The sequence below is a fragment of the Dinoponera quadriceps genome, unplaced genomic scaffold, assembly GCF_001313825.1.
Source record: "Dinoponera quadriceps isolate SergipeBrazil2010 unplaced genomic scaffold, ASM131382v1 scaffold46, whole genome shotgun sequence".
Lineage (NCBI taxonomy): Eukaryota > Metazoa > Arthropoda > Insecta > Hymenoptera > Formicidae > Dinoponera > Dinoponera quadriceps.
The window spans coordinates 917,460-943,328 of record NW_014554488.1 but is presented as its reverse complement, the minus strand read 5'-3'; the positions used below and the strand labels follow the sequence as shown (position 1 = coordinate 943,328).

General features: G+C 33.1%; 4 protein-coding genes across 7 annotated transcripts; 2 read left to right on the top strand and 2 right to left on the bottom strand.

Moving 5' to 3' along the window:
* Window positions 1-1,135: 1,135 nt before the first annotated feature.
* On the bottom strand, window positions 1,136-2,908 carry LOC106750674 (MORN repeat-containing protein 4). Its single transcript, XM_014631179.1, has 4 exons — window positions 2,899-2,908; window positions 2,222-2,405; window positions 1,867-1,976; window positions 1,136-1,752 (listed from the first exon to the last, which is right to left on the bottom strand). Exons 1-4 carry the CDS (start codon window positions 2,906-2,908, stop codon window positions 1,604-1,606), a joined length of 453 nt encoding a protein of 150 aa, XP_014486665.1. The 3' UTR covers window positions 1,136-1,603.
* A 223-nt stretch (window positions 2,909-3,131) lies between these two features.
* LOC106751194 (MMS19 nucleotide excision repair protein homolog) lies at window positions 3,132-7,176 on the bottom strand. The gene is made up of 9 exons (XM_014632025.1): window positions 6,795-7,176; window positions 6,326-6,564; window positions 5,915-6,247; window positions 5,245-5,839; window positions 4,853-5,134; window positions 4,064-4,779; window positions 3,723-3,977; window positions 3,477-3,641; window positions 3,132-3,399 (listed from the first exon to the last, which is right to left on the bottom strand). Exons 1-9 carry the CDS (start codon window positions 6,898-6,900, stop codon window positions 3,211-3,213), a joined length of 2,880 nt encoding a protein of 959 aa, XP_014487511.1. The 5' UTR covers window positions 6,901-7,176; the 3' UTR covers window positions 3,132-3,210.
* Window positions 7,177-7,221: 45 nt separating this feature from the next.
* LOC106751201 (sorting and assembly machinery component 50 homolog) lies at window positions 7,222-11,229 on the top strand. 2 transcript variants are annotated; one of them, XM_014632042.1, is made up of 9 exons: window positions 7,222-7,426; window positions 7,499-7,587; window positions 7,833-7,928; window positions 8,062-8,145; window positions 8,595-8,813; window positions 8,954-9,168; window positions 9,263-9,635; window positions 10,093-10,387; window positions 10,860-11,229. In XM_014632042.1, the coding sequence occupies exons 2-9, from the start codon at window positions 7,567-7,569 to the stop codon at window positions 11,042-11,044; spliced, it is 1,488 nt and encodes a 495-aa protein (XP_014487528.1). In that variant the 5' UTR covers window positions 7,222-7,426; window positions 7,499-7,566; the 3' UTR covers window positions 11,045-11,229. The 2 variants fall into 2 exon arrangements, with proteins under 2 accessions (XP_014487528.1, XP_014487519.1); XM_014632033.1 differs by having other exon boundaries at window positions 7,222-7,587.
* An 80-nt stretch (window positions 11,230-11,309) lies between these two features.
* Window positions 11,310-25,794, top strand: LOC106751213. 3 transcript variants are annotated; one of them, XM_014632055.1, is made up of 6 exons: window positions 11,310-11,671; window positions 11,816-11,899; window positions 21,876-22,017; window positions 22,774-22,961; window positions 24,069-24,414; window positions 24,899-25,793. In XM_014632055.1, exons 1-6 carry the CDS (start codon window positions 11,639-11,641, stop codon window positions 25,267-25,269), a joined length of 1,164 nt encoding a protein of 387 aa, XP_014487541.1. In that variant the 5' UTR covers window positions 11,310-11,638; the 3' UTR covers window positions 25,270-25,793. The 3 variants fall into 3 exon arrangements, with proteins under 3 accessions (XP_014487541.1, XP_014487545.1, XP_014487548.1); XM_014632059.1 differs by lacking the exons at window positions 11,310-11,671; window positions 11,816-11,899 and having other exon boundaries at window positions 21,930-22,017; window positions 22,680-22,961; window positions 24,899-25,794; XM_014632062.1 differs by lacking the exons at window positions 11,310-11,671; window positions 11,816-11,899 and having other exon boundaries at window positions 21,941-22,017; window positions 22,701-22,961; window positions 24,899-25,794.
* Window positions 25,795-25,869: the final 75 nt, after the last annotated feature.

Sequence of the window (25,869 nt, the reverse complement as noted above, 5' to 3'; positions counted from 1 at the left end):
AATTACGTTCCTGATCCTATATTAAAAAAAAACTGCCATCGCAGACATTGTCCGAACTTTCGTTAGCACATGGATAATTCATAAAATATATTCTTTTGGTAAATATATCATAAATCTATCTGTTATAAATATATCATAACAATTAATAAAGATTATAAATATAATTAATTATTTGGATAATTAAGCAAAAGTATGATATAGTGACCGTGTACTTTTGCTTCTCTCTAATCATTATTTGTATACATTTCTATGTTCCTAAGACAAACTTGTAAAAGACGTCTGAATTCTTTGATTACTATGCCACTATAATAGTTTCCCGCTAAGTAATCATTCATAGGACGAAACGTTATTATAGTAATTCTTCCCTAAAACCAACATTGAGACTCAGTGAATAGCTTGTCGTTGCTGAGTCATTGCGCAGTTTGTTCAGATTTAATGCTTTTTGACATGCATGCTGACTAGCCCGCTGTATACAGAATTTACAAAAGGTATTAAATGGAATCACTTAATACTTTTAACGGGAGAAATCGATTACCGTAAAAAGACATAGAGAAATACAGAGAAAACTTGAAAGTGTCACATTTTGCAAATGCATTAATGCACTAATGTACAATAGTTAGTGTTGTTAAACTATTTATATCGTTTTTCTTTTTTATGTACAAAAAAGCAAAAAAAAATAGTGAGATGAGATTGTTGAAAAGTAAATACTTCGTGAGATATTTCATATCTTATATTAAAAAGTATCAAGGTACTCAATAAGCAAGGAATAATTAACACAACGTTATTACAACGATATTTTATAATATATAACGTTTTCAAATACGTCGTTCTTAATATCATCGTCGTTCTTAATATCGTCGTTATAACATTATTGTTAACAACATTTGATCCAAACAATAAAAAATAATATTTGTATATTGTNTTTTAAAATATATAGTTCCAAATGTTGTATACAATGTCATTGTTAACAATACTCGACCCAAACATTAAAAACAATATTTCCACACCATGATTTTAATATTTAAGAAAGTCATATTATCAAATAACAGTTTAAAGACATAAAATATTACGTCAGAATGTTTATAAAATTCACATAAAATTAATCTTTCAAAACATTGATTTAATGTTTCTTGCCTACTGGATAAAATGCAAAATATCTCGGAAAGTATTCACTTTTCAATAATTTTGGTCTAGTATTTACATAATACTACACAGAATGAATAGAGGAAGCGATTTATATCAGAAAAAGAAAGATAATTCCATTAAAAAAATTCAATTTAATCTTAATTTAATTTTGACAACCCCACCTAAGGTCGGATAATACCGCCATTAAATCTAATTAATAAAATATAATCTGCCTATTTAAATTTGACAATTTTCGTCTAAAACATTTTTTACGGAAATGTGAATTAAAATATTAAAGAGTTCCAGCATTTTATTTTCGTATCCTGTATATAACTCAATTCACTGTATACCTTCCAAAGCATGGCAGCCAATTGTAATGAACTGAATTGTTAAAAAAAATGTAAAAGGCATTCTACTTTTCTTAAAGATTTTTTACAAGTCTATGCTTTTTTGAGTTTATAATCCATGTTATTTCAGTTTAGTTGCATTGAGCACGAGCCATCATAGAAATCTTCTGTGCCTTCTGCACGATATCCGGGCAACGTCGTCGTCTTATCAATCTACAATCTTGGAAGAAACCCTCGTTCCTCGGAAATCCGTGCGATTCATCGGCATAAGTCACTAAGCCTATGACGATCGAATAAATAAACCGGTTACGTCCAAATTATAATTAAAAGACATCTTTCCCAGCAATTGCTGTTATTAGTTAACACGATTAATCGTCGTAATGTAATTACGCACCTAAGCCCCAAACGCGACCACCGCGAAATTCTCCTTCAAATTTCATTCCGTCGGCTCGCCAAAATACACCGTGACCATGGAACCACCCTTGCATAAATTCGCCTTCGTATCTAAAGAAAATAGGATAAGCAAAGTTTTCACCACGAATGAACCCCGATAATCGAGCAAGTTCCGCTCTGAATCACTAATTAGAAAATTTTATATTAAATTAGCCATCACTTATGTAGGCTAATCGCCTTTCCAATTCAGACTTTTTCAGAGAAATTCAGAAAATTATTTTCACCAGGGTAGTACTTGACATACAGTGAACACAGCGTTCATTGACACGTTTAATTATCGAAGTGGTCGAACTTACTTTGCTCCGTCGGGAAATACAATAACTCCCACTCCGGAACACAGTCCATTCTGAAACGCTCCGTCGTATCGTGTTCCGTCCGGAAGAACCAGCGAACCAGCGCCATGTTTTAAACCTCTGCTATTCCAGTCTCCGATGTATTTTGTACCGTCGTCGTACTTGTACGCGCCATTCTTCGCCACACCTGCAAATACGTAAGATAAATCATACAGGAAAAGAAAGAAATAATTCTATTTCTCTAAAAGCCATTCTCTATAATTTGCGTTGCGAACACCCCATCATACAGGCCGCAAAGGATAACAATTGTTAGTTACAAAGTACTATTTTGAATTGCCACTGAGGCGTTACATCGCCAGTTGTTGTCGTCAAGGTTTAAAGTTGAGCAACTTTTTTTTAGCAACCGCGTCTGTTGCAACCGAAAATACACTTTGTAACTTTTGTCCTACTACAGAGAGGCGATTTTTACTTTCATATTCGTATTTTATGCACCAAAATATACAATATTACAAAGTTTCAGCCAAAGGGGATGGAGAGGCCCCTTTCCTTCATAATTACTGAAATCTTTGGAAAACTTAAATTATCGTTTTGAATATCCGTTTAAAATATTCTAATTATCTCAACATTTTACTAGAAAGAGGGAGAAATAAAGCGAATATATTAAAATCGCATGTTCTTACCGTCGCCCATGCTTGTATCGTACTGAGCACGTTCACAGTATTAGCTACAGATCTTATAATCCATTTACCAGGATCAATGTTTTATTTAATTAAGAGGAGCATCGGAGTGGAATCGGTCTCGAGGAAGAAACCAATTCGAGAAACTAAGGCGAACTACATGCAAATAAAGGCATCTTCGTACACTTTGAATATAACATGTGTAGCATTTGATGATAAGAAATTAACACTTTACAGAGTTTAGAAAATGTTTACTTTTATTATACAGAATATATTTATAGTAGAACCATATGTAAATAATTCACTTCTTCTTATTCAATCTTCGGACACACCCACTATGAACCATTGTGTCCTCGCTTCCACTGCAGCCTTCCTAACTAAACGTTTACGGTCGTCGATTGTGATTCCCAGCTTGTCTAATACGACCATTTTGTACGGATAAATTAAGATGGTAGGATAATTGGCGTAACGCGTTAAGCATTCCAGCGCTACGATTCTAATATCCTGCAACATTGAAACGCTATGTGATGTCTTATAATAGAGAGAAAAAGTTTGAGAGAAATTAAAGCTGATATAATTACCATGATTTCTTCCGTCGTTAATTGCAAAAGCCTTGGTATGATACATTGAACATTGTCAGAAAGTACAATGTGCTTAGTATTAATTAAAAACTTGAGTGATCTTAATGCCCAGAGGACCAATTGCACGTCGTTGAGAGACAGCGTCTCTATTAACAATGGCACCAACTAACAATATAATTAATAATTATATTGATATATTAATAAAAAAAATTCGTTTATTATGAGGTATATTAGCGATATACTTACCTCTGCTAAATGTAAGAGTTTTAATTCCCTAGGCATTTGTTCCAACGAATGTACCAACGCGATAAGATAATTCTGTCTTGCTGAATTTACGAAATTACTGTTCTGTCGCAATAAATATTCGAATACCCTTTGTTTGTAAAGTATTTTAATATCGCAAGAATTTTCCTCTGTTAAAACATCGTCGTTGCTCACTAAAATTTGATACTGCTGACTTACATACCGACCTACTCGACCGTGAGTTAGTAAACTCGTGAGCTGTGGAAAGAAAATTAAAATATATTAGAGCTTTAACATTAATATTCCGTGTTTTCAAGAATTGTATAAACGCGAATTGTATGTACATTCTCCAAAAGGTCTTGAGACTTCCCACATCCTCTCATGATAAGCGCTTTAGTCATTCGAATTTGTAAATCAACTGTATGCTTCAATTCCACATCGATGTCCGCTTTCAAATTACTGCTTATTCTTCCCTCGAGATAAGATACAATCCGATCGAGATCTCCAACCTTCATTCTATTTAATAAAACGGATAAAAATTTACAAGTAATTTCTCTTGTGTATTGCGGACTGTCATTGCTAATAGCCAGATCACATAGATTTTCTATTATGTCGTCACTAATATGCAAATTAACGTCTTTTCGCAAAGGGATTAAAAGATTCATTGCCATAGCCACGTCTGTTTTTGGAAATTTCGCATTTAAAGCCTTGGCGTACTTCATTACAATCATATGCTGTTCTTCAACCGTGAGACTTCGTATAATCAATTGGCAAACGTTACATATAAGCATTTTGTGATCGATGACATTTGCTTCATATGAAACTAATTTATCTATAATGTGGCATTTCTCATGTAGAAACTGATGCACATTAAAATCAAACTTTCCTGAAGCAATCAGCTTTTGAATATTCAGTAATACTGTAATATATACATCATTATTAATGTTGTTGGTTAACATTGTAACAATTTCTGGGAGAATCGTGCATCCCAATTCACGAAGTTTTGCTATCGCTAACAAAGTTGTTATTCTACGTTTCAATAAATCGACTTTCGCTTCATCTGAAATAATACCAAATAATACGTCACTTTCATTTCTATCCACAAAAGTAAGTTTACACCTGATGTAACTCACCTGCATTAAATAAAAATCTTTCTTTAACCAACAATATTATTTCTTGGGGATACAATACAGAAAATTCTAGAATGGTTGTATGACATGTAATCTGTATCTCATCACATCCCGTATCAATTTGATCACATATTGCATTATATAATATAAAACGTTGTTCCTTATTTAAACATGACTTTTGTATCGCTAAACCAAGAAATATTTTACTTTTTAATTTGATGTTTTCTGCCGTCAAGCTATCTAAGTATATTTGAGATATATTTGTCCACCTTAATTCTGGAATATCTAAAATAAATTTTGTTTTATTTATAATAATAACTAATAACAAATTATATTAATGACATGCTGTAGTAAACTAGGAAATACTTGTAATAATATTAGTATCAATATGATACCTTGAATACAAATTCCATGGTCAGAGCATATTTTCATAATACCATTTAAAGTCTCTATTAATTCGGTTTTATCATCCCATGAAATATTTGTGGAGTATTGTCCAATATATAGAGGTACGATAGCTAACAGGACTTGCATACACGTTTCTTTATTGACTGTTCCTATTGTTTCCATTAGTTTCTTAGCTGGTCTGTATAAGCCGAATTGCACATTGCACAGTGATGGTTTTGTGTCGGTAATTATTTTGTCAATAAAATCTTTGCAAAAAATTTCAGCAGTAGATATCACTCTAATTAAAGATGTTATTGCTTCTAAGGCAGCATCTGCTATCTCAATATCTTTCACCGGCATAACTTCTTTCCTTAAGGCTGTCCATAATTCATATAAATATTGTTGCAGTTTTAACGCACCGAACGTTTGAACACTGTCGCGGAGTAAATTCAAGCTATCGAGTTTAGCAACTTTGTGTGTAGAATATAATTTCTCAATTATAAGCGGTACACAATGATTCGTAAATTCTGAGGTAGCGTATAAGCAAGGTGCTAACTTCTCTGCCAAGTCTTCCCTCCTCAAATTCAGATCCTCTCTGCCAGACTGCAAAATATTTATAAGTAATAAATTTATATATTACCGTTTCATATGACATAAAAGAATTCACAATATAATTACGGAATTAAAATCAACTGGAAAGTAGCATGCCACAACTGCAAACATTTCTTCAGTTAAATGGCCCAATGGAATTTCTCTTATAACATATGGCAATATGCTAAATAATAACATGAGATTATTCGGATCTCTTTCACCATCAATAGTATTAATAATACCGTCAATTAAATCTGGTCCCATGAGTCTCAAGTTGTTTAATCTATTTTCTATTAAAGTTTTAAGTATCAAATAAATATTGCGACGTTCTTGTATAAGCTGAGATTGACATTGAACATGTTGAAATATTGATCTTAAGAGGCTTAATAATGAGTCTTGAGATAAATAACTCATATTCACCTGAAACAGAGTTTACACATAAAAATTTAACTAATATGAAAACAATTGCTCAAACTTTCAAAAAACAAGTGTACTTACAATTGCAAGAATACCATTTAATACAGATGGTATGACTTTATCGTGATCTCTTAGCCTGTCGCAATAAAACATTGCCATGAAATGCAGCTCTGATTCATTAAGATAATTTTGAGGTAGTTGTGATAAAACAGAAGAAAGGACTGAAACACCTTTTTCTCTTGTAAGAATGTTTTGGTCCGTTGTGTAGGAACCCAATGTCTCCACAAATGTGTAAAATTTCACAGAGCCTGACACTATTTCTGAAGCATAACATTGCATAATTCCTTTCATAATCTCGTCAGATTGATATTGTTACTTATAATATTAATGTATTTCTAACTTCTAACATGCTTAAAAAAATATATTAACAAAATTTTAACACTTATATGTGTACATACATACATACATACATACATACATACATACATACATACATACAAACATACATACATATATACATACATATATATATATATGTACATATACATACCTGTAGCTATATTTCGACATAGTACATTCAGCGTGGCTATATCTGTGAAATTAATATCTAATCTTTCCTTTAAATCAAAATTCATAGACGAAGCCATAACCAACATGCCTTATTATTTATAACGAATTCAATCATCAGTACTGCGCCGGTTAAAGCTAGTTAGTTGGTCCGTTCTTTTTAGTTCAACTGGCTGCACTAGAGTTCTATGTAGATTTCGTTTTCTATTGCTGCACTGATTGCATTAGTTGCACCGGTTCTTGTTTCCTCTCTTTCTTAAGATTTGGTGGGAAAGAGGAAAAGAGAACTAATGCAGCCAATATAGCAGTAAAAAATAAACCCGCTGATCTCCCGTTTCGCCGCAGTGTCGGTCGTCTCCCCCAGATATTTGGTACATTGCTTTTAGCTGTACTATTTTTTTTAACTGTACTGCTGAACTGACGCGATAAGTTAGAACGAGATAAGTATATTTTGTCTCGCTCTAACTTCCCGTACCAATCACAGCAATGCAGCTAAAAAGAACAGACCAATTTATACGTTCATGTTCTATCCCGGCCATAAGACGGAACTGAAATAAACTGTGAAGCATTTGCTCATGTACATTTTTTGTGCGTTACGCACTCTGTGTGGGATATGTATATATAAATGTTCTACATTTAAATAAAAAAATTTTCTGTCATATCTCATCGTATTGAAACGTCTTGTAGGGTACTAGTTTTGGCATGAAATTTTAACGCGAAGATCATTACGGAAGGAAAAATTTATTTACGAGATAATGGGCGTTGTTTATGCTAAGGTTTGTACTTTTATTAAAAGTTTCTTTATAACCTAAAAACCTGTACAATCTTTGGTGTGAATAATCTTTAATATATGATAATTCTCTTACCTGAATTTATATAATTATATAGATTACATAGATAATCAACAATAATATCACCGTAAATTCATACAATTTGTATACTCTCGATTTTATTTGAAGAAATGTTCTATATATGTTTTATGTATAAATATAATCTAATAAACATGTGTTTTTTTCATTAGGAATCTAGTAACCCTGTAGATTTAAATCAGTCATCTAAAAAAAAAATCTTTACAAATGAATCTACAAAATCATCAACTGATGCAATGGAAGATCTTGTATGTTTATACTTTATATAACAATTTAGTTTAACTTACCTCTATATTATATTGTAATATTTAGTTTATTTATATATTTATGAAAATTTTAATAAACTTTACTTCTTTAAATTTACTTTGAATTTATTTTCAGCAAACAATTTTCAGTAATAAATCTCGATTACCTAGAGAAGAAGAAAATTTGCAAACAAAATCTATTGATCTACATGGAATAAAAGTATGTTGAACAAATTTTATTATCTCAAAAGGAAAGTATATGAATTGTAATTATAACAATTTTATCTGGAATAGTGAAAAGATTAAATATTAATATCAACTTAAGTAAGTACATATGAATATAAGAGTTGCAGGTTTATGATGTAGAATAGTATATACTGTTAATTATAATAGTATATACTGATGAAAAGAATATGTAAAAGTCACATAACCTGTTACAACTCAATATTTTATTATCAAAGAGGACAGTGCAAAAATTTCTGATGACTTAATAGTAGAAAAGGATGTTTTTTCTCAGATAGCAAAATGTATTCAACCTGACTTAATTTTATATTCACAATAGTCATGATGTGAGGACAAGAATAAATGCAAATGCAGGCTCATAAGCTGCTCAGATGTCATTCATGTTATAATATCACAAAAATATCTAATAGCATTTTATTATGGCAGGCGCGAGTTGACAAGGTTCACGTGGACGGCCTTATGAGGACCAAAGATGATATAGTAAAGTCACAAGTGATGGACTTATTCAAAGCTAAAGATTTTCAGGATGTTATTATACGTGCTTATAAAATACATGAAAAACTGGAAGCTTTAGGATGTTTTAGACGTATCGGAATTTACATTGATACAAGTCAAGGTCCCGAAGCTACTCCTGATGGTGTCGAAGTGGGTCTATATAATTACACATTAATTCGACAAAGAATAAGTAATTTTTAAACTTAAATGTATCGCAGTTTTGTCGTTACATATCCTATTATATGATACATAATAATTATAATATTTATTGAATTGTTTATTGTAATTAGGTCACTTTTAAAGTACGTGAGATGAGACGCTTAGTTGGTGGCGTTAATACAATGGTTGGAAACAACGAGGGATCTTTAATGGTCAGCGCGAAAGCGCCGAATCTCTGTGGGAGAGGAGAACGTGTTCAAATGGAGTATTCTCATGGTACTAAAAGTTCAATTAATTTTAATATATCTGCCTTCAAACCGTTCCCACGAAGCTTATATAACGCAGCGTGAGTTAACATATTCTCATTTGTATTCATTTTATGATTTTAATACAATGTTATTAAATTTGTGTTTTATATTAATTACTGGATTGTCTTACAGATTAACTGGCACTATATTCAATAGCACAAACGATTTTCCGTGGTCTGGTTTTAAACAAAATGATAAAGGATTGCTTTTTGATGTGGAGCTCAATCCGACAAGCGCATTTAAGCACAACATACAATACGAAGCTGCATTTAGAAATATAACTTGCTCGAAACAAGCGACTTTTCGTGTCCGGGAACAATGTGGACCGAATCTTAAATCTGCCTTAAGATACATTTGGACAATAGATAAAAGAAATTCTCCTATATTTCCTGTTGCCGGGAGTTTTATGCGGTTAACAACAGAAATGGCCGGACTGGGTGGTGATATAGGTTTCTTCAAGAACGAATTTGCTATACAGAGTAACTGGTCACCACATGAATATCTTGTAAGTATTTATACTTGTATCGTGCTATTTCTTACAGAATAGGGGAGACTAGGTCTGTATAAAGAGTAAGATTATTCATATAAAGAATTCTATATAAAAAAAAAAGGTTTGCTTCTAAAGATTTCTTAGCAACGATGAATAGCAATTGATACTATATTATCTATGTTACACAAATTTCATTATGAAAGCAAATAGTGATATGGAAGTATGGCTAATTAGTTTAGATATATAATCATGGCATCATTAGGTTAGAAATATAATCATATAATAATAAAAAGGAGATCACGGCATTTTACTTTTAGAATTATAACGTAGCAGATATCTGTAGATTAACCGATAAAACTATTTAAAAAGCGTATCTTCTTATTTACATAGTTAATTGAACGATTTAATTTTGTGTTCGCAATAGACAAAAACCGACATTTGATTCATGGTAAAATTTATTGTATTTGAACAGACATTTCAGCTAGGTTTTCAATGTGGGTTATTGAACACAATTAGTAATGACTTGAAAATAAGTATTGCCGACCATTTCTTTCTGGGTGGTCCACTGAATCTCCGAGGATTTGACATGAGAGGTTGCGGTCCTCGTTACGACGGAAATTCTGTAGGCGGTGAGATGTATTGGGCAGCCGCACTTCATATATATACACCACTTCCGTTCAGACCCGGTCGTAATAGTTTCGGAGATTTATTTAGGTTACATGGTTTTATGAATGCTGGTAATCTGTCTAATTTCTCCTTTAAATACGGTGAGTGAAATGATTTAATAATTATATCATCGTCTATTTTTTATCATTAAATATAGATCCTATTTAACTTTCTCTTTAGTAATAGTGAAGAAATAAAGAGATTTTGATGTGAATTTATCTAAAATGTAATTATATATATTTTTTCGACATGGAATGGAATGAGGTTTTGAGAAAGTGAAATTTACCAATAATTGAAAAATGGAAAAATGTATTAATAATTACATGATTATTGCATTTATTTAGAATGGAAATTCTTATTTACAATGAGAGTTTAACAGACAAGTTATATAATGATATTATTTACATTCTCTTTTATATGAAAACCAAATTATGTATATCATTTATTTTAGCATAAAATAAGTTTATCAGTGCTAAGTAGGATATCAGAATAAAATTTTCATATTAACCTTTATATCATTTCAAAGTTTTAGTTGGTATATTCAATGTATTTTACGTGTCTAAAAATTTGCAGGTAATATTTACAGTGAAAATTTGAGGATTTTCACAGAAAATGTCCGCCTGGCCGTTGGTGGGGGTCTTGCGATGAAATTAGGAAATGTTGCTCGTATAGAATTGAATCTAATTGCACCATTGATGTTCATGAGGAGCGATGTGCTTCAACAATTTCAATTTGGAATTGGCGTACAATATCTTTAAACATCTCTTATGTTGCAATAGTCAATGCATCTTTTATTACTCCTTATACGGTGGACTAAATGTAAATGAGAATAGAGAGATAGATAGATAGATAGATTATATAAATTTGTCTCTGTTACTGTTTCTTGATAACACAGTAGTGACTCGACAAATTTAAAATATTTGGAATAAAGTCAAAAATATAATTTAGTATTTTTATTATTCTTCACAACTGTAATACATTAATCGTGGGTTACCCGAAACTCTGCTCATATTTCTGCTATTTACACTGAATGTCTTTTAAGTACCCAGCCATGCTCGAAGAGACGTCGTACAAATTTGTCGAGTATGTCGATTGGCTATCGGATAGAGAATTTCTAGAGTCCCTAATATTTTCTAGATGTAATACCATCTTCAATGAGCGAATATAGATATTTTTCAGTGATTTTTCCCATCCCTGCTGTGGACTCTATTTCAGTTTCCATACCAGAGTCATCTCTCGGCAAGATGCAAATCGATCCTGGTGTGGTCAAACAACAGCTACTTTGCTTAATACTTCGCAACGATTTACTTTATGCGTTCTTGGGACGCAAATTATTTTGAAATATAGAAGCCATGGAGTCCGCGATTGGGCATCTCGAGCAAAGTGTGTGTATTATTTCGTGTGTGTAATGTCACATTCTCGTAAAAGATAACTCATATTTCAAGTCAATGCAACAAGCACCATTGCCGCCTGACATAACCATCAAACTGTCACTTTTATATAAAGTTGTTCTGTTTATCGTGTCTTAGGTTCAAAAAGCCGACGGGAAGCTAGATATGATCGCCTGGCAAATAGACGCTTTCGAGAAAGCTTTCGAGGACCCGGAGAATGAGGTAGGTTTTCCGTTTTGAGCTTTTCGCGGTAGTAGTCATCATGGTCGCACAATGTTGAGTCTGTTCTTTTTAGCTGTATTCCATTCGGAATTAATTAGTAATATCCGACTTTTTTAAGATTTCCTTAATTGGAGATTATATAAAATCTTGTATCAAAATGATGGAGCTTTGATGATGTTTGAGTTGTAAGAGATTAGAAATGTAATCATGTATACTAGGTTTTATATAAAAGATACTATATAAATCTTAGTTAGTCTTAATTATTAATTTTAGAAGTATTTAATGTCAAATATCGAATATTTATAATGTTTGTAAACGTTGTAAATGTTTCTTAAAAAGCTTCCAATTGGTTTAAAATCTAGCTGTTTAAAAGTCTTTGGTAGAAAAGCCGCTTGTTAAATCTAGGATGTTCTCTACAATTCAAATTGAGTGGTGATCAATCCTTTCTATATTCTATAAAATTCATGGAAATTTAAAAATATACAGGGTGTTGAAAAAAGGTGGCATGAAATTTTAGGAGTATGTTGCACTTGTGAAAACAAACAAAAAGTCTTAATATATAATATTCCAAAAACCATTTATTTCCAAGTTATAAAACATTTTCTGCTGTGAATACACAATACAAAAGCTGGCAACTGACTGTCAACAATTTATTGTTTTAAAATTGAACATAGAAATGGTAATCGATATGTAACTGCTTATTTAAACCTTTTAGTTTTTTCATGTATACCACACACTCCTAAAATTTGTTACCATTCTTTTTCAATACTTTGTATACTCAGTTAACCTTAATTAGTATTTATTTTTATAGTTTACTTCTTTATATATCTTGCTTGTATATTTTATCAAGTTTAAGTAAAAAGGAAACAAATTCACACCAATAAACTCAGAATATACGAAAAGTGCAACTAAAAAGGACAAATTTGTAATTGTACCTGCGCAATATAAGTCCACTGTGATAATGTATCAAACAAGCAACATTATATAGCGTTCATAGGACAATTCCTGCTTAAAACCAGGATCCCTATATCCATTCCATTTGGCATTAAAAATGTTACAAATGACATCACATTCAAGAACTTTTTCTTTTGTGTGCACTTTATTGTCTGCGATGTTTTTGTATTTTCAATCATCAAACTGCTTTTCATTTTGTGCTTCCAACAGATATCTGTGCTTCGCCTATTACACTCTGTCCATCAAGTAACGAAAGATTATCAAAATCTTCGTCAAGAAATTTTGGAGGTTCAACAGTTACAGAAACAGCTTTCTGATTCACTTAAAGCTCAGCTTACGCAGGTGCACGGACACTTTAATTTATTGCGCAATAAGATTGTGGGACACAAATCGTCGCAATTGAAATAAAACAGTTTGTCACGCATCTTCCAGAAAGTCGCCCCTTATTTGCTTAGGAATCATTTAGAAACTTCACGCATAATTTTCGCGAAATGCAAAATAAAAATTTGAGCGTAGCCAGAATTATGTTTGCTACATTCGTAACTCATCCTGCATGTGTGATCTAGTTAACTAGCAACAATCTAGCAACAAATAATACCATAAACCCATAACATAGAAAATGAGAAGGACGAGAAGAAAGACAAATAGAGGCAGAAACAGAGATATATGACATATTTTAACATTTCCTTCGGGAATTTCCAATAAAATTAACATAATTGACGTTTGCCATGTATTATTTTTTTAAGCACATAATTTCTAAATCTCAACGATTTCAAACATTGATGTCTCTTTGAAAATGGAAATCAGCAGCTATCGTTGACAAATAGCTTATTTAACTTGTGCCATAAACGTGGCAATGGGGCCAATTTATGCACTGGCTCATGGAGAGAATAGTGACGTTAACAGATTGAAAGAGTGACTGGTATATCCCCGGTCGTTTGTTAGTCACCATTTTGAATATATTGATTTAAGTGAGATTAAAATCCCAGTAGTGCATTAATTGAATGGCTACAATTTTAATAAACGCACACGCATACATTAAGGTTTCCAAGTATTCGGATATTCGAGATCGGTTCGGAATGTGATCTAAAAACTCAAAACCGCGTTATGCGGATAATTCGAACTATTTGCATGTAACGTGAGAAAAAAATAATTATTTTGAGCGCCGTCGCTCTCACTGATTACTATAGCAACGTGGATCATGCGAAATTTAAAACGAACTTTTTGAACAATCTAATATATATAAAGTTGATTTTGTTATAAATTTAGATTTGACCGGGTTCGGACTCACTGCTTCAACTATTCGGATATCTTGGGAAATCTAATCCCCGGATAATCCGAATTTGGAGCATTACATTTGTCCGCTATATCATATATCCGAATAGTGCCGGATCTGAACGAATATTGAAGCTTTGAACATACACAGGCATAAATATATTTATGTATATTTTCATCATCATCAAAGTTATATGTATACATTTTTTTACACCATTCTGAGGACAATGGTTTATTGAAGATTTTGTTTTTGTATATCGACCGAAGCGCTTTGCGAAATGCAAAATTGCGTAAAATTAGAACAAATACAAGCTTAGCATGAGATCTTTGTGCGTATTTATACCTAGTTTTAAGTTAGACATTTATGCTTTTACGTCGATTGTTGATATCTCGGGGACGACAATCTTGTCTTCATTCCAAAAATCTTGAGTAATAGAGAGGATTTTAAAACACATATGACATATTTCTTTTCTCACTATGTAATACCGCTGCTAATGTCTACATTATATATGTATCAGATTCCCTTAAAGAAAACAGTCGCTGTTATTAACAGACTTTTTTTAGCGAAGGTTTATTGATTTGTAATGTTATAACTTTAACTATCAGTAACTATTGATTTTTTCAATGATAATACATTGATTGTACTTTAGAGAGAATGTGTAACCTTAAAATTCACACACACACATACGCACGTGTGTGTGTGCACGCGCGTGCGTGGGTGCGTGCGCACGTACAATTGTCTATTTCTTTCTATATAAGTTAACAATTTTCGCCTCGAATGCAATATATATAGTAATACGTAACATGTAATTGAAAAGTATCGTAAATGAACTGTGTGCGAACTTCCTAAGATAATCCCGCACAGTAAATTAAGAAACACAGACATATTTGTGTATTTATATTGCTTAATATTTTCCTCGAAGCACAGACCGTCCCCAATATTTTCTAATTTCACATAAAATGAATGTAATATGAAAGAAAATGAGGAACAAAAAAGTGCTGAATGTATAAAGATAGTGTTCTAAAAGATTAGTGAAGTCAGAAACACTATTGCCTTAAGACGTAGATGCGTATTTAATACGTGTACTATCTTCGAATTAGGCGTAGTAACGATTATACGCACTCTCTTTATAACTTACTACTACCTATTAAGATATTTTCAAGAAGCCAGTTCGACGATGAAGCCGTAGAAATCTCGAAAGAATTTTCTACCCTATTTCCTTCCCTATTTTTCCCGTAGGGAATCTTCTTGCATTTATAAACTTGTAGACTTACTTGTTAACACGATGCAAGTATTGTAACATATATATATATATATATATATCTCACTACCATTATCTGTGAATTTGTACTGCGTACTTACACAAGTTATCACTATTAATCCTAACCAATTACAACGCAATGAATAATTCTTAATATGGAATATGGTTTTTCACAGATAGAGTAATTGAGTTTCATAATCGTAGATATGTCATTTACATGAGTATTTCGTATTTTAAAGGCGTTAAAAGATTAGTTACTTCTGTATCCTTGAACATATATCGGTGATATCCGTGCGAAAATTTTTTTAAGTCAATATTATACAGAGAGAACGATGTTTGTGACACTCAGTGACTCAGTATGTTTATTAACATCACGTGTATTGCGACTGATTGTGAATGTATATCTCTAATTCGCAACGACAAAAAAATCAGAGAAAAACAATTTTTACATTATGTTTATTGTAATACAAATCGATCGTTGTTTCTCGTCTTGTAACTTTTATCTCTCTAAAACGAATAGGTGTACGTTATTACGAGAGTATTCCTTAGCACTCTGTCAGGCCAGAGTCATATGCATCTGTTATTTTTTAACAATTAATCGTTCGTAGTATCTGTGATAATCCGATCAACCATTTTTACTGTGCAGCATTCTCTGCTCGAGAAGCAGAGCAACATGGTTGTTCGATTAATTTTCTTCAACTCAAAAATCTGTAGTGTATCGAAATCAATAAGATTTAAAGATTAATGTCCTCCTTCTACAGACTTATCAAGAATAATTCTCATTTTAACTTGTGCACGTTATAATCTATGACGTACATAATATACGTACATTTAGGTTGTCCCAATTCTCGCAGCTTTAATTAATACACCTAACAATTTTCATCTCTATTTGAGCTCAAGAAACTATCATCGATTAAAACCGCGAAAACTGGGATACCCTATATACATATGTATACAATATTTCTTGTTAATATTACAAATATCCATCCACTTTATATAAATATAATTTCACTTTTCGATACATATGACTCGGTTGACTCGATTAATAGTCTATATTTTTTTGCTAATACACAACGTAGTTTTAAAAATACGTTAAAGGATCAGATCAATGTAAAGCTCTAAAAAAAAAAGCGTATTTTTAGGAATTAAGCGTGTGTTGAGCTTCCAGGGGATTATGTTGAAAAATAAAATAAACTCTACGGTTACTAAAACTGTTGCCCTTAATATCAAACCACCCTCATACACGGCAAGCCTCAGCCCGCGCGTTCTCGCTTCGCGTGTACACTACCGTATTTCAAAGTTGCATATCACAGTACTTTTCAGGAATTTGATAAAAATACTCTAGAGATGTATTTTTAAGATTATTTTTAAGATTATAAAGTTATGAAAGATGCAAAAAAAAATTCGATTTTTTTAGACCGTTACATTATTGGTCTGGTCTCTTAAGAGGAAAAATGGTTTGGAACACATTGAAGATATGCAAAAATTTTAATCAATTAATAACGTCTCCTTTACTTCACTAGAAATCAGATCGTATTATGATCTGTTTTTTATTCTAGCATTTACATGTTTAAAACCTTTCGAATTTATATTGTACTTTTTATCAGGATATTCCTGAAATTTGCAAATACCTTTATTGTGAAAAAAAAAATAAAAAAGAATAGAAAGTAAATAATTTTGTTATCGTAAAAGTATTGTAAACATTTATTAAAGGACGCTATATAATATGTTCTGTAAAGCAGGTTCTTATTAAGTCTTAAAATATGTTTACTATGTAATTGCGTTAAACCACTGTTACTGACAGTTATTGACAATCNTAATTTGTATAATTACGCAATTATAGTTCCAATATAATTACACAAAAGCATAAACTCTATCACGAGTTTATTTTAATTTATATATATGTATTATTTATATATTATTATTTATATGTATGTTATATCTTAATTTATATTTAACTTAAATGTAATATTTTGAAATAAAAAATTTCACTTCAAAATATCATTTAATATTGTTACACAATATTGAAACGTTTATACACGGTATGATGTGTAATGTGAATACATATATTCACTTAATTATTATAAAATTTATTTTCAGGTTATACAGATCGATCTCATTTAACATAATTATGAGATTTATCGTGTACAGAAAAGGGACATACAATTGAGATATCATAGATTACTAATCATTTATTGGTTTTTAATTGTTCAAACCTTTAATGTACAATCATAATTCATCAACAAAAATTTATCTGTTTAGATATTTAAATATACTCATCTCTTACAAATACACAGAAAAGAGAGAAATTATTTTAATTTAAAATAATAATACTAGGACGCTGGAAAAAAAATTTTACAAATGCAATAAATCTACAGTCTGTTTTGAAGTCTATTTACGAAACTCTGTCGTGAGATGATTTACTGGAAAAATGCGTAGGAGAGCATATCCAAAATAATAACGAAAGTTTTTCAACTCAGTCATATGGCATATTGTACTAAAATATTTGTATTGCGGTGCAAAAGCAATAGAAACCGCAACACATTTAGTAGTGGTACTTTTTAAAGAAAAGTACATTATAATTTTGAACATTTTCAACGTATTAGGGATTAAAACTGGACTAGAGAGAGGGGAATTTTGCTCTCAACCGCGACGAAAAGCGTTTAAAGGATGCATCGCGCCGGCATTCCAGCACGTTGCACGAAACAAGAACAACTCGTGCAAGTAACAAATAGCAGATCAACAAAAAATAATTTATACGAGGAAATAGAAGGTTTCTTGTATGACCTCGAAGTAACTGATTAGGTAAGAATAACTAATATTCGCAATTTCTTAAAAATAATTCTTTGAATGCGTTTTTCGCGAGATACGTTTTTCAAAAATTGTCTGCAAGATTGTGAGAAAACTATTTCACCGATTGCTTTCTATCTTTACATGCACTTTCAATATACTTTATTTTGGACATGAACCTCGGATTTTCTCATATTCCAAAAATTATTGGGAGTACAAATTAGTTCAGTCCGTTTTTGTGGTCAAAAATGCATTTATTTCAGAACAAAATGAATGAACAGATTAATCAAAGTATTGTCCATCACTGGCTGCTACTTTTTCTCACCTCTCAGGCAATTTTCGAATTCCATCTCGAAAAAATGTCTCGTCTTTTGAGGCGATCCAAGTTAGGAGCCAAATTTCGATTTCTGCGAAAGAAGTGAACCGGTGACCTGCCAAATCGTGCTGCATCCGTCGGAACAACCAGTAATCAGAAGGAGCAATGTCCGGCGGGTGCGGTAAAATATCCCACTTGGGCGTTTCCAAATAATTTTTTACGACTTTTGCGACATAAGGCCGAGCGTTATCATGCAAAAGAATAACTTTGTCATGTCTTTGTTCGTATTCCGGCCGTTTTTCTCGTAATGCACGGCTCAAACGAATCAATTGTAGCCTGTACCGATGGCCCGTAATGGAATCACTCGGATCTTCATCGAGTAATTCTTTGTCTTCGAATTCTTTTGACTGTCCAGAGCGAGGCTTGTCTTCAACGCTGAAATCACCATTCTCAAAACGTCGAAACCATTCCCTACATGATTTATCAGTTGGAGCATTGTCATCATAAACTTCTACAAGCATTCGATGCGCTTCAGCTGCACTTTTCTTCCAATTAAAGCAGAAAACTAAAACTTCCCGCAAATGCTGCTTAGTTAACACAAAATTTGACATATTCAACACAGTAAAAAACAGGGTATTTTGTATGAAACTCAAAGCGATACAAACTGAATATTATTGACAGATGTCTAACCTCTGAAATCACCGAAATCAGCTGTCACTATGAAACATTCATAACAGCCAGAGCCATCTTTTGAAAACGGACCGAACTAATTTGTACTCCCAATAATTATTTTCTTGGCCCATTTCTTAGGGGAAAATCCGACTTTTGACACTAAACCGATACCATTTTATTATTTTTCACTTTTCGACCTTCGCCGAGCTTTATTCCTTTCTCCAATTATTTATTAATGAAAACTTTCTGAAATTTCTGTTTCAGAATATCCAAAGCTGAAATATTCTGCACACTGCACAGAATGTGTTTCTTTTATAGCATATCCTTTTAACGCTCATATCTTTTTATTAATAAAGATATATGCACCAAATTTTTACAACAGATAACCATATATACATAGAATATACCTACCAGACCCATGAAAATCCATCATACATAAAAAAATCCGTTTTTCCATAAAAAATCCCTTTTCTTCATTTCATCGGCTACAAAGCATGAAAATGCATTTAAAACGATCCTAAACATAATGTCTGACTGTGTAGACCGGCCTATACAGGGTGACTAAAAAATATCGGTTCAGTGAAATATGTGAAAAACAAGACATTTGAGAAAAAACTGTTTCATAAAAAAGTTGCAGGGTTTCAACAAATGCGTCAAACAGCGATATTTATTTGATCTTCAGGGCAAGTATGGAGGAGCTCTCAAAGTCAACTGAAAAATTTTTTATGGAAACCCCTATATTTTTTATTCAGTATTCTTGTAGCTGACATTAAGATATTTTCAAAAACACTACAATGAAACTCTTTTTGATTAAATATTTTCCGAGATATGAGTTGGCAAAGTTCAGATACCGCCGACATTAGTATGATCCAAAGTGTACAGCGGTTGGATCCCGATTAGAAACTCATAAAAAAACTTCAGGAGGTAGGCAAGCGAGAATTCTCTTCCTTCCTAGAATATTTGTACTTTGGCACTGACCATTGCAGCGTGCAGTACTTTCCGCTCAATTTCTGCCGTTGTTGTGGGAAAGTTTTTCTTCTGTGACGATACAGATGCGAGCCGATTCACACAATGCAGTGATGTTCTGTATAAAGAAAAGGCATAGGTCGTAAATCGTAATAATATTCATTCCGTTGACAAATGTTCCATTTTCGGCCATGTCAGAAGTCGAAATTTACCATTGAAAGAATAAATAAAAGCTTTACCGAAACATCTACAAGTATTATAAACACTATAAAATTGATTATATAAATATACTTTTAAGTAATATAAGGATTAACTTCAAAGTTAGCATTAGTATCTATATGTTCAGTATGCATAAATACAGGTTTATCCGGAGTATCACATGAATATTTTGCATGTTGTGCCGACAATAAACGAAGGAATCGAATGTTCAAGGAGCATATCGATCAAACCAGAGACATCGGTTAGAAATCAAAAGAGAGAATCTTACGGGCGGTGCTCGAATAGTCGTGACGTACTTGTCGATTTGTATCTTCCGACAACCTAACACCTGACCGATTTCGCCGCATAGCAGCAAACTGCGGAAGAACACTTTCCGCTCAATTTCTAGTGGCGTCTCGCGAAAGTGCAGCCACTATACGACACGTGTTTATTCGCGCGAATGCATTTACGTGCACGAATGCTTTCGTTACGTCGACAGCAAGAAAGATTCGTGAAAGGCGCCTTTCATTGAGAAATAGGAAAAGTCTTGTCGTTATACCGTGTCCTTGGATATATGAGTTGGATGCTAATTATAGCTGATATATGAAGTTCCCGAGATTTTAGTCAGCAATATATATACATAAATATATATATATATAAATTTCACACATATATGACGCTTTATATATAAATTATATATGAAACATTTTTTAACATGTTGTATAAAATACTTTTTATATTTAATAAATAATTTACTTAATAGAAGAATTTTTTTTTTTAATAAATAAATAATTGTAAATTGTAATTTACAATTATATATTTAATTGTAATTCAATTTCTACATATAATTACTTAATAAAAAAACATATTTATAGTTGTAGGGAAACTTACGATTTATTAAAATTTAGAATATTTGCTTTCTTTTATTAGTTTTTTTCTTGTTGTCTCTCTCTCTCTCTCTCTCTCTGTCTCTCTCTCTCAATTTTTCTCATTTAATATAAAAATCTACATTTTCTGTTGAAATTTAATGTTTATAAAAGCAAAGCCTTGCACGTCAAATTTCTTACTATCTTTACACAAATATTTGTCTATTTCTAGTATCTTTTTTATAAAAACTATATTTCATATATTCAATTTTTTTGTGTATATATTTCTTAAAATACATTCATATACATTTTAATCTTTAAAATATATATTTCACATATTATAATTTCGATATTTTATTTTTGAACGTTAAGTCTTGATATAAATTCTTAATTAAAAGAAAAACATGTACTCCCTGAAGTTTCGTAATGCCAAACGGCGACATCAGGTCAAAATTGTGCAAATTTGGATCTCACACACGCAGTAGGTTTAATGTTTCTGGATAATAATTAAATTGGACTATTTGTGTCGAATTTGTGTGAAAAGTGTCCTGGAACTATTTGTACACCGGGTCTTTCACCTGATATCAGATCGTGCTGTGAACGTAAAGGAGCACTTCGTTCTAATAACCTACTCCCACACCGCCGATCAGCATCGGAGTGTGCTTGGTTGGTTCCAGAGGCGCAGTCGAGTTCAGTCATCGCGCGACCGGTTCCGAGGTCCCTGTTCACCGCACGAGTCTGACTCACCGTCGTGGCCGATGCCTGAGAATAGTATCGCAGGAAAGCGGGGCCTTCGCTTCTCTTACATTCTCTTAACTGGTAAGTGTGAAGAATATGTGACTCGAACGTGCAATGGGGCGTCAATTTTTCATTTGCGATCGCAACTAGTGCATCATTCCTTTTAAATCGGAGACAAGGAACGCAGATCGATCTATTTACGAAGAAGCTAGAAAAATCGTACGGAACTCTTAGCTGCATCGGAATTGTCAATGATTTGTAACTTTGCATTCTTTCGTCTTGAAATATTATCGGTTTCTTCTGATAAATAAATTACACTGTAGTAATAGGTGCAATTAAGAAAGTTGTAGTCAATTATCCCTGGTAGAAATGCATTCAGTGCTAAAAGCACAAAAATTTATCACAGGTACACGAAGTACTTGTTTTCTAATTTATTGAATGTATCAATTGATTTTAGTAGATTTTTCGTGTTAAGCTCAAATCCACTGGCTAAATTGGGCTGTCACTTCTCGTTTCCGATTTTATTCTAATCTAAAAATGATAAAAAGCGGCCTTCTTGGCACTTCTGGGTTACAATATTTCGGAAAACCCGATGTGATAGAGCAGTTTGAGCAACGGATTTGGTTTTAGGAATGCGGAAAATCTTCGGGATCATCTGTACAGGTCTGGAGATCGGAGCAAATGTCAAAATTTGTCGACCTGTGTGATCGACCGATTGTACCATGTTTATTCGGCGTGTCTAGAAGACACAAATCTTTTTGCAGAAGCCGGTCTCATCTCGCGCAACCAACATGCGCCACTTTACGCTTAGTCTGACGTTAATCGTAAATGTGCTAGTCGTTAGAAAAGTTTCTGCCCATGGAAGACTGATAGAGCCACCATCGCGGGCCTCCATGTGGAGGTACGGCTTTGACACACCACATGATTACAACGACCACGAGTGCTATTGCGGCGGTTTCACCAGGCAGTGGCAGCGGAACAAAGGGGAATGCGGTATTTGCGGAGATCCCTGGGATTCCCCAACGGTAAGTTTTATTTAAAAAATGAAAGAGTCGCAAACAAATATGTTGGTTCTTTGTCAGTCAGATAAGATGAACGATAGCAAGTCGAAAAAAGCAAAATCGAAAATTTCGAATCTCAACTCTTGTATCAAGCATTTAAGCTGGGCTATAGAACCACGTACAGACAGATAAAAAACAACTTTCTTAACTTAACAGTAATTATTAATCGCATTTTACATGACGTTTTTGAGTCTGTTTCGTGTCTCTGTAATCGACCGAACGCGTTTTTGCTGCGGAGCATTTTATGTGAGGTATTTGACCTTGATATGTGTATCCGTTATCCGGCACGGTTGCGAAATATTTTACGAGCGAAAGTAGCCCGAAATGGAAATGAAATCCTTTTCTTTCCTATTTTTGCTCGTCAATACTTACGTCATTTAATACAATTTTTTACTCGATATTTAAACATGACATATATATCACGTTAATTATGTTATATATTAATCGATATTTTAATAATCTAAAAATGAAATTTATAATTGAGTTCCAAGAACTTTGAAATCTTGAAACGTCTATACGTTCTACGACTTTTATGACTGCACATTGAAAAAAAGATTTCTTTAGATTTAGTATTCCTATTTATTTGATTAGAATTTGTTTCATTAAAACAACTTCCAAGTATAAATGTAAAATATTATGTGTAGATGGCCAGCCACTGAAAACACTAAAGTTATTAACGATAAAAGATTTCACACATATGCCAGTATAACAAGATTGAATCTCCAAACAGCGCATGGCAGAGCAGTAAGGTGAAGCTGCTGAAGTCTCAGTTTCAAACAAATTTTTTATTTGATACTAAGATACACATTCTTTGAAAAAACTTAACAATCGTGCTTATTGGCCGAAACATTAGTTTCTTTGGACCATACCAATGATGAAATTTGTTTGGATGCAACAAAATTTATTAAATCCAAAGAATCTTTTTCTAAAGAAATCGATACTTGACTTCTCACCTCTAACATGCGATAGATATATCTATGTATATGTAGAACCAATCTGATAAATAGATTAGAGAAGAACACGCGATAAACTCACCATTCTACTATTTCTTTTCTTCTTCATTCTTACCAGCCGCGTTTGCACGAGACTGGCGGCAAGTATGGGAACGGAGTGATCGTCCGTCGTTACCGGACCGGATCCATCATATCGGTGCGCGTAGAATTGACGGCAAACCATCACGGCTACTTCGAGTTCCGTACATGCGCGATGTCTTATCGTGACCGGGAGGTCACTCAGGACTGCCTGGACCAGCATCTACTCCGCGCTGAGAACGGATCCATCCGCTACTACCCCGGCCCTGGCAACCGAATTTTTCAGAGCTATTACAAACTACCAGAGGGCTTGACTTGCGCCCAATGTGTTTTCCAGTGGCGATACATCGCAGGCAACAATTGGGGCGATTGCGGCAACGGCACAGGTACAGACAAATTCTTCTCCCATGCTGCTGATTGTCACTGTGGAATACGTGTGGACGCAGTGTTCTTGAAATGCGAGTGTATTCCAACAGCCGGTCGAAATTGTCTGCGAATCGACGCTGGTTCTGTCATTATCAAACCAAGAGTTCACAGAAATAGTTGGTGCTGCTCAGTAAGACTCAAGTATATTCGTCCGGATAGAAATGCATGATATCATACTGTGACTTCAACTTGATATCTTTTAAAAGATCATTACATGATTAATATCATGTGAATTATGACAATTTGAAGCAGAAGTATATTTTCTTTTCTCTAAAAACCTATATTTTGCCACCGCATAATTTCTTTGTGGTGTACACCTTGGGTAATACTGGCGGCAGAGTTCGCAGAGAAGAGACCTGAAAATATATTATTCTCATGTACATGTATGTATATATGTACATTTACTACCAATTTGTCGATGTTATATGCAATAATAATATATAGGAGCGGTTGGATGCGGTCCTCAAGAGGAGTTCCGTGCTTGCGCCGACATCGCTATCGGCAATAACGAGACAACATTATCACCGAAGTTACCGAAGCAGCCAACCACTACTATGGGGAAATTGCCGATAGATACGAGCCCGTTACCAAAATCCGGGCCATACTGGTTGTTCAATATGGTCATCGCTGGTACGTGTCTGTTGGTGGTGCTGGCCGCTATGGCATTGCTTTACACGTACTACTATCACGCCGGCAGAGCCAAAAAATGGCTCATGGCGAGGAGATTGTTGGCTCAAGACGGCAGTCCGCCAGTCGCACCACCGAGGCATAAAAAGCATCATAATCACGCATCGAACACGCAACTGCAGCTGTAGAATTCTGTATATTTCAATTGTCAACACCATTATTTTGGGAGGAGGAACTGACTTACTTGAAATTTTCGAACCTTCGCGTTCTAAAAAAAAATAATTAAACCAATTAAATTTAGGCGTTTATAATAGTAGAAAGAGGTTCTCTAGAGATCGATCACACCAAAGTCGATAGGAAGAAGGGGAAATATTTAATTTAACGATCCAGACTACTATTTACAAGGTAGTTTATCCGTAAAATCATTTTTTTTTTCATAGGAATTCTTTTAAATTTCAGCTACGTATTAATGAAAATATTGCATGTATATCCGTGAAGTTAGAAAAAGACTGACCGCTTCAAGAACTAAGACAATTACAACTAAAATTGATATTTTTTTATACGTGTTCCTTTAGGTTAGCGCCTTATTTTTTCTATATTTTTAATTTCTTCCAAACTGCATTTAGAATTTAATGAAGAACTATATGTTAAACTATGATGTTAAAAACTATTGTACATACATTATATAAAAATTTCGGAATTATTAACTGTTTTGTTTTGAAAATATAATATTGGAAAATTCATTTATAGTAATATTCGGAATATATATATATATATATATATATATA